This window comes from Grammomys surdaster, unplaced genomic scaffold (assembly GCF_004785775.1).
Source record: "Grammomys surdaster isolate TR1022 unplaced genomic scaffold, NIH_TR_1.0 449, whole genome shotgun sequence".
Lineage (NCBI taxonomy): Eukaryota > Metazoa > Chordata > Mammalia > Rodentia > Muridae > Grammomys > Grammomys surdaster.
Genome location: NW_021604868.1, coordinates 45,986 through 55,002, shown reverse-complemented (window position 1 = coordinate 55,002; position 9,017 = coordinate 45,986). Strand labels below are relative to the sequence as shown.

At 37.5% G+C, this 9,017-nt stretch overlaps 1 protein-coding gene across 1 annotated transcript; it reads left to right on the top strand.

Moving 5' to 3' along the window:
* Positions 1-2,327: 2,327 nt before the first annotated feature.
* LOC114632893 (mitochondrial genome maintenance exonuclease 1) lies at positions 2,328-3,431 on the top strand. The gene has a single exon (XM_028781485.1). It carries the CDS (start codon positions 2,390-2,392, stop codon positions 3,398-3,400), a length of 1,011 nt encoding a protein of 336 aa, XP_028637318.1. The 5' UTR covers positions 2,328-2,389; the 3' UTR covers positions 3,401-3,431.
* Positions 3,432-9,017: the final 5,586 nt, after the last annotated feature.

The following is a 9,017-nucleotide window of genomic DNA, read 5'->3' as shown; positions in this document are numbered from 1 at the left end:
CCCTCCCCTCCTGTCCTCTCCTCTTTCTCGTCTCCTCTCGTCTCCTCTCGTCTCCTTTCGTTTCCTCTCCTCTCCACTTCTCTTCTCTTCTTTTTTTCTTTTCTTGGTTTTATGGGATATTTTATTTACATTTCAGATGTAATCCCCTTTCCCATTCCTCCCCACCATAAAACCTCCATCTGATCCCTCCTCCTGCTTTTTGCTTTTATACCATTTTAATTACATGCAAGTATTAATGTCAGTTCTAGGTTGAGAAACTAGCAATACAATAGATGTAAATAGTCAAGGAACAAGCAAGACAATAAGCACAAATAGTCAAACAACAAGCAAGGCAGTAAACAAAGTCCGTGATCACTATTTCTAAGGACTTATAAGAATGACCAAAATATCTGCGCCTACTTTCCTGTCCTAGCCCAAAGTCATTTTTATGCCTGAAACATACATCTTTGTTCTAGCCTAAGATTCATATTCCTGCCTGAAAATACTTCTTTGTTCTAGCCTAAGATTTAGATTCCTACCTGAAATTATTTATTTGTTCTAGCCTAGGATTTAGATTTCTGCCTGAAATTACTTCCTTGTTCAATCCTAATGTCAGATTCCTGCCAAGCAGTCCATTCCCTTGTCATTGGCCAATGTCAGATTCCTTCCAAGCAGCCCATTTCCTTGGCTTGGTCGATGTCAGATTCCTCCCAGGCAGCCCCAAAAGCTCTCCACATAGTCCCCCTTTTTATTTTATAAACAAGACTGGGCCTGTCTTAGGTAATTCTGACAAGTATGCCTTCCTTATCTGTCGTGGAACATGCAGTATCAAAAGTAATGCACTTCTGTCTTAGGTTAGTAAGGCTCTGTGCAGAATCTTACTCATTCTTGGCTTGCCAGCCTGTTAAATTAATAACTCTGTCTAGGGGTCCATTTTCAGTTTCAAGTCACGTACTTTGGCTGCCAACATGTTGATGTTGTTAAAGACAAGCTTTCACACAATGTGCAGGAATAAAAGTATTCCTAGGACAAAAAGGACTAGCATAATCAAGCTATATATGCAATTCTTGACATTTGACCAAAACGGAAATACTGACCTCAAGTCATGGATAATTTTATCAGCATCATCTGCAGCATCAAGACTCAGCAGAGAAGCATTCTTTAAATTCATAATCTCACTATGCAAAATTAAAACATCCAGCGATGTGTTCAAATTATGCCAAATACCCTGTATGTGTCTTTAAGCCTTTCCCTAATTATAATGACTACCATTGTAAATTTTATTTGTAACACAACTCCACTGGTATTTGGCATGACACTCCAAATGGCTCCTTACTCTTAAACTCTGAACCTCCTTCCAATAATTTTAATAAGATAAAGAGCATCAATTCTATGTTCTAAATGCCTATCTAAATCCTCTTGTATACTCAACATATTAGTAACATTTCTTTTTTTGCTAAATGATTAACAAAGGTAGCTGTCTTAACTTCTTAGGTCAAAGCAATTGCAGAATAGTGGTGTTAGCAATTAATGTAATTAAAGCTATTATATCAGCAATAATCAAGCCCACTGCCCTCTTACTTCTGCTTAAAACCTAACTGACTTCTTCCAGTACTTGCAAGCTTTTTTCAGAAAACCAGCGTTTGGTATACTCAGGGCAATAAGACAAAAGCTGGTTTATAGACCTCCATAACAGACATGCCAGGTTTCAACACTAACACGATTAAAAACTGTATGAATGCAACTTGTAATAAATGCTGTAGAAGAAACAATTATAATTTTAACTTGAAAATTAAAAGAGTCTTAGCACATACACTACCAGTTGTTTGAAATCCAGATCCTGTCTCAACTTTATCTCTTGCTAACACAACATCATAGAAAACTGTAGCTAACTTCCAAATATATCTCTGAAAATGTTCAGATCCAGTCTTCCAAATAAATACTGTTATTTCCAATATTGGATTGATTTCTAGCCCAGTACATGATTGAGTCCAAACAACTGGTTACCTTTAAGGAAAATACAAGAGTCATTATAACTTCTCTTTTTGATTCTCTGTCCCACAAGGTCTAAAAACTTGAGGCAAGGCAGCTTGCCCCATCTGGGATACTGGAAAGCAATGGTGGGTCAAGAACATATGTCCAATACAGCTTCCCAGTCACCCTTGTCAGGGCACTCAGTAAGCTCACAGGTCAGCATCAGTCTTTGTCTCAGCAACAGTATGTCTCACCAATCACTCTGGCAGCCACCATGCTCCTTCAGCATCCTGCAGAAAAAACACAAACATGCCCTCTTCCCCATATTAGAAACCTGGGGCAGTCTGGGTGTAAAAGCGTGGTGCCATCTCAGATAAGAACAGAGCACACTTTTAAACTTTACAGACTAGAGAAAAGAGGGACAAAGTCTAAAAAAATGAAACCACTTCTGACCATCTGCTGGCTGCTTAGACGTTTAAACAGATTTTCTGTAAAACCAAGCCCTCCTGTGAGTTTCTCCACTTCCTCTTATTTGTGTAGCCAGAAGAAAAAAAACTCGTACGAAACAGTAGACCAAGCGAAGTACTCTCGTTTAGTACGCTCTGTCTTGTCCAGAGGCCCGGTCCAGACTCCAGATTCATTGTTCAAAGAAGATGATGTACTCTATGGTCCTGTGAGTAAGTGTAAGGTTCCAGAGCAAGAGCCACAGGCAAGAGTTCCACAACACTGGTTTCCTATCTTCAATGAAGAGAGAACCATGAAACCACACACAGACAGTTCTTCAAATCCTTTGAAGATCCCTTTGCAAAGAAACGTGATACCCAGTGTAACCCGAATCCTTCAGCAGACCATGCCACCTGAACAGAGTTTCTTTTTGGAAAGATGGAAACAACGGATGGTTCTGGAGCTGGGAGAAGATGGATTTGCAGAATATACTTCAAATGTGTTTTTACAAGGCAAACAGTTCCATGAAGCCTTGGAAAGTATACTTTCACCCCAGGAGACCTTAAAAGGGGGAGAAGAGCACCCCCAGTGTGGCTACATCAAAAGCATCCAGCATATTCTGAAAGAAATCAGTGGTGTGCAAGCTCTGGAGAGTGCTGTCCAACATGAGGCCTTGAAGTACGTAGGGCTACTGGACTGCGTGGCTGAGTACCAGGGCAAGTTGTGTGTCATTGATTGGAAAACATCAGAAAAACCAAAACCTTTTATTCAAAATACATACGACAATCCACTACAAGTCGTGGCGTACATGGGTGCTGTAAACCACGATGCCCACTACAGTTTTCAGGTGCAGTGTGGATTAATTGTGGTGGCCTATAAGGATGGGTCCCCTGCCCACCCTCACTTCATGGATGAAGAGCTCTGTTCTAAGTACTGGGCTAAGTGGCTTCTTCGACTAGAAGAATATACAGAAAAGCAAAAGAACCAGAACATTCCAAAGTAGAGGCCAGGGTATTAAAGAGGAGTGCTGAGAATCTGAGGGCTACGTTAACACAAGCTGAAGGTATAGTGGGTCGGATGTATCTGCTGCGAAGCCAGAGAGTGTGGAGGTCAGCCCTTGACTCACCAGCTGCACGACCTCACTGTTTCTCACCTGAGAGGAAGACACTCGGATTGGCAGCTGCCCTGGGGACTTCTGGACTTCCTTGCAAACCTTGTGTCCCTGGCAGGATGCCCAGTCTTTGAATTGAGATCAGAAGGCCTAATAAAGCATCATGTGCCACACATGTCCCTAGGGTTCTCAGAGATGGGAGGGTCCCTGCACCCCCAGGGTGTACAGAAGGAGAACAAGCACATCTGGCATCACCACTGCACAGTTTCCTAGAAGGTGTTTTATTCCCTGGGACTCTTGTGTCATTAGGGAAAACTTCTTAAATTCATTCATATTGAGTATTTGGCCTGAGGAAACCTGGCTGCCTAGAGAGCTGGGGCACTTTTCCTTACCAGAGAAGCCTCAACAGTAGGAACGTGAGTGTGGAAGTCACCATCATTAGAGTTTGGGTATCTGTTTCTGGTGTCAGTTAGCAGGCCGTAGACTACAACAGATACTGTTGGGGAACTTTTTAAGTAGGAGGAGCAATGATAGAACTTTTCTGTGTTTGATAGGTAATTGGGAGAGGGTTTTCTATTTTGTAAAGTAAATCTAGTAGCATTTAAGTTACAGCTACTGACTTAAAATTGTAAGTTCTACAGTCATATTTAGTTTTCATTAGTCATAAAAAAATAAAAGATATTAAACTGATTCAACAGTTAAAAAAAAAAAAAAGAAACCTGGTCAGGATCATGCCATATGCCAGTAAGTGGATCCTTCCCTTTCACCTAGGCAAAAGTGTGCCTAGTTGAAGGGTGCCTTAGACACTCAGTAGAAAGTTCCTTAGCATCCATTTAAAAATTTAAAAAATAAAAAGAGCATGATTTAAATAAATTTGTATTGTACAGGGATATACCTCCCCTTTTTTTATTTTATGAAGATATTGTTTTAAAGTTCCATGGGCCCCTTCCACAATACCTTGTCCTTGAAGATTATAAGGAATCCCTGTAATATGGGTAATACTAAATTCTTGACAAAACTCTCAAATGTTCAAATGCAATATCTGGTTCTATTATGTGTTTTATTATTATTATTATTATTATTATTATTATTATTATTGGATATTTTATTTATTTACCTTTCAGATGTTATCTCTTTCCCATCTCCCCTGAAACACCTCTCTGTGTAGTGCTGCCTATCCTGAAACTGTCTCTGTAGACCTAGCTAACCTTGAACTCACATTTACTTGCCGGTCTCTGCCCTGAATTGCTGGGGTAAAAGGCCTGTGCCACTGCATCCGGCTCAGGATTTTTTAGTATCATATAGTTCTTTTTCTAAGGATACAACCTTGTGAGAATCTCCCCTTTCATATTAACATATCTGTTGGTATTGTCCATGTTTAGGCACCCATAGTATTGAGGTAGTATGGTTGATGCTTCCTTGTCATTTGTAGGAGATGCAATCTTACAGCAGATTTCTTGGTGCTCTGGCTGATAAATTTTTCATATAAATGATTGTTTTATTCCTTCTCTTTGAAATGTTTATTTATGTCTTGTGCATACTTACTACAGTTATTGTTTTAGTACTGAGTATTTTGTACTAGTTCTACATTATGGAAAATTACTCCTTATGTATGACTTGAGAACCTTTTCTTCTAAGCTTTAGGTTGTTCTTTCATCTTTTTGTTCTTTTTACTGTTTAGAAACTGTGTGGCTTGATTCAATTGAATTGATCAATTTTTATAAACAATAAAGTTTATGTTTCAGAGATCATATCTAATCATTTCTAAGACAAGTATCTATGAACTTATTTCCTATTTTTCCTTTTGGGAATTGTCTTTGGATATTATATACAACCCATTTGAGTTTCTTTTGCCACTTTAATTCAGTTTCAGAGCAAATAGTGATGAAAACTGGCTTTGAATTTTAGATCTTTTTGTCTAAGTATCCTGACTGCTAGTTTTGTAGGCATGTGTTATTGTGCCTTGAAGTGATTTATATATAAGTGATAAACTATTAATTCCTATATCAGGGGTGAGATAAGGACCTATTTTCAGTTTTGCATCTATAGATGACAATTTCAAAATTCTTTATTGAGGAGATTCTATTTTTACATTGTATACTCTTGGAATGGTAATTGAAAATAAGTTGACCATAAATTTGTGGATTTATTCAGGTGATCTGAGTGAGTATTTTATTGGTTGCTATGTCTGCTTTTTGACATCTATTTTTACTACTATTGCATTTTAAATATATTTTATACATGATAGTATTGTACTTTTAGCATCTTTTGGGTGGGGAGGGGTCAAGGTAACTTTAATATTTGAGAATTCTTTTAAACAGTTTTTATGAAGACAGTATGAAATTTTGATAGATTATCTTAAGTCTGTAGATTATTTTAGGAGTAGCTGAGATAGCATAGTACTTTGTATAGTATAGCTATTACAACTAAATTAATTCTTCTAATCCATCAGTAGGTAAATGGATAAGAGAAATTATGGCATATATACTGGCTATGATAGTGATTAATAAAGAAAATGAAATATTCATTTATTAAAATATGATGAATAATAAATGATTATACCAAATAATTAGAAGCTAAACATATATCTAACATCAATCTTTCCAACTGACTACACTGTTTTATTCCATTTATATTTAAAAATTCTATGAAATGGAAGCTCATTTACAGTGACTGAAAGCAAATCAGTGGATTTCAAGGAGATATAAAGAAACTTTTAGAATGACAATTAAAAAATACTTTACTATTTTATTATATGTGTGTGTGTGTGTGTGTGTGTGTGTGTGTTTGCCTGCACATATGTTCATGTACTATTTGCATGCCTGATGCTCACAGAGACCATAAGAGGGCATTGTATCTCTCAAGACTAGAAATCGTTGTGAGCTGCCAGGTAGGTGCTGGTAATCCAGGTTTTGTGCAGGAGCAGCAAGTTTTCTTAAGCAGTGAGCAATTATTCGAGTCTATAAATATAGTTCTTCTATGATAATGCATTTACTAGTAGAGTATATGCACATGCTAAATTTATCTAATTTTACTGAGGTTATTAGAGATGAACTATACCTTAAAATTGTTTTATTAAAATAGTTTTCTTCACACATTGTATTGTTATCATGTTTTTTCCTGCCCCAAATTCCTCCCTGATCTTTCATAACTCCCTACTTACTCAACAACATGTTCTTTACTTCATTTTCTCTTTAGAAAGCTGACAAACAGGAAAACAAATGAAACAACCAAGCAAACCAAAAAAAAAAAAAAAAAAGAAAATACAAAGGCAAACATAAGAAACACATGCTCGTGCGAGCAAATACGACCCATAAGAACATAAAACCAGTTCAATGGCTAGCTGTGAGCATCTGCCTCTGAGTATGTCAGACTCTTGAAGGCCTCTGAGGAGACAGCTATATCAGGCTCTTATCAGCATGCACTTCCTGACTTCCACATCAGCATCTACCTTTGGTGATTGCACATGGGATAGATACTCAGGTGGAGTGGTCTTGAGACAGCCCCTCCTTCAGTTTCTGTTCCTCAGGCAGATGCTCACAGCTAGCCATTGAACTGATCATGGGGTTCTCAATAGAGGAGTTAGAGTGAAGACTGAAGGAGAGCTGAAAGGATTTGCAGCACCATGAGGAGAGCAACAATACCAACCAACCACAGCTCCCAGGGTCTAAACCACCAGCCTGGGAGCACTTAGGGAGGGATCCAGCGCTTCAGTTGAATATGTAAGAGTGGAGGGCCCTGCTGGGCATAGGTGGAAGAAGAGAACCTTGACCTCATGAAGGCTGGATGCCCCAGGGGGTGGGAATTTTGAGGGTGGGGAGGTGGGAGGGGGGCTAGATAGAGGTTACATCCACAGAGAAGAAGGAGGAGGGGTGAGGGGATTGGGGGTTCCTGGGTGGGTGGGGGATGGGGTAAGGGGACAACATAGGAAATGTACATAAAACATCCAATAAAAATTTAAAAATAATTAAAAAAAGAGAACATAAAACCATAAAAAAGTTTAGAATGAACATTTCACAAAGACAAAGAATGAGATAAGAATCTTCAAAAGTAACAATTTATTTTTTGTTGTCTTGGGACCTACCTTTAAATATGGTTAATGTACCTAATGAGATTCTATTAGAGAAAACTAATTTTTCCTATATTTACCTGGCAGGAGAGTAGACAAACTCATTTTAAAGAATAGCCTCCAGATTCATGAACAGAGAAGGGAAAGATGCATCACTTAGGGCTTTGTTTGAAGAAATAGTAGCTGACTTGCTATCTGATTACTTCTTTCACATTGTGAGCTTTTTACTTTGTATTTGAAATTAAACTTAAAATTTTACAGAGCTGAAAGATTAGCTTATATGAACAAAAATATCAGAAGCATGTGATTCCCTAAAAGGGCTTGCAGTGATTTGTATCTGCTGTGAACTAGCAAAATCTGATTTCTTTGTCTCCTAAAGCATAATTTAGATCACTACCAAGAAAACTATGCTCAGGAGAGAAGGAGAGAGAGAATAAGAGATAGAAAGACATGAATAGAGATAATACAGAGGGAAGGAGAAGAGAATCATATTAGTTGTATGTAACATCCAGAGCAGATAGGAACTCTACACTTGGGTTTTGAATGGCAGAAAGATGCAGATATCTCAGAAAGACAAAAGAGAGAGAGGAAGATAGAAATGATGATGGCAATAGCTCATCAAAATGATGTTCTGTGACTTGTTTTGCATATACTAGGTACCAATTAAATAATGTTAGAAGACAGAACACGTGGGTCGTCCTAGCACTGACCTAAAGCAAAAGAAACAATGACCAAAAAAACCCCCTTGAGTTTCTCTTTTTTAACATTTCTAAAAAATTATATGTTTTGGATTTTAAAAAATACATTTTTAACATTCATAACTGACTAACCAGATTTTACTTGAATAGTAACCTACTTGTAAACTAGACACTCTTTTGTTTAGAATAATGTTTCTCAACCTATGCGGCATGACCCTTTTGGTAGCTGTGTATCAGACATACTAAATATCAAATATGAGTTTACCAGATATTAAAATTTATGACAATAGTAAAATTAGAGTTATGAATTATTGACAACATAATTTTATGGTTGAGGGTCACCTCAACAAGAGGAACTTTAGAGTAATCAATAGAAAATCATGCTAAGACCTTTACTGTACAATCACCACATTGAAAATGCTCACCATTTGGCTAGCAGTGGTAGCACTTGCCTATAGTGTTAGCAACTTAGGGTGATGAGACAGAATGATGATTGTGAACTTGAAGCAAGCTTCTTTAGTTTCAAGCTAGCCTGTGATATTATAATTCTATATGATTGTGGTCCTGCCTTTTTGAAAAGTAAGAATAGTGAACACTTATTTTTTGAAATATAAGAAGCAGAGTGTTTTCAAGGTAATTATGAGAATACCAAAGTAGTTTTATGATAGATCATGACCAACAATTTCCCATTTTGTGGATGTAATTGATTTTTCCAGCTCTTTATTCCTTTCTTGTAGTAAAT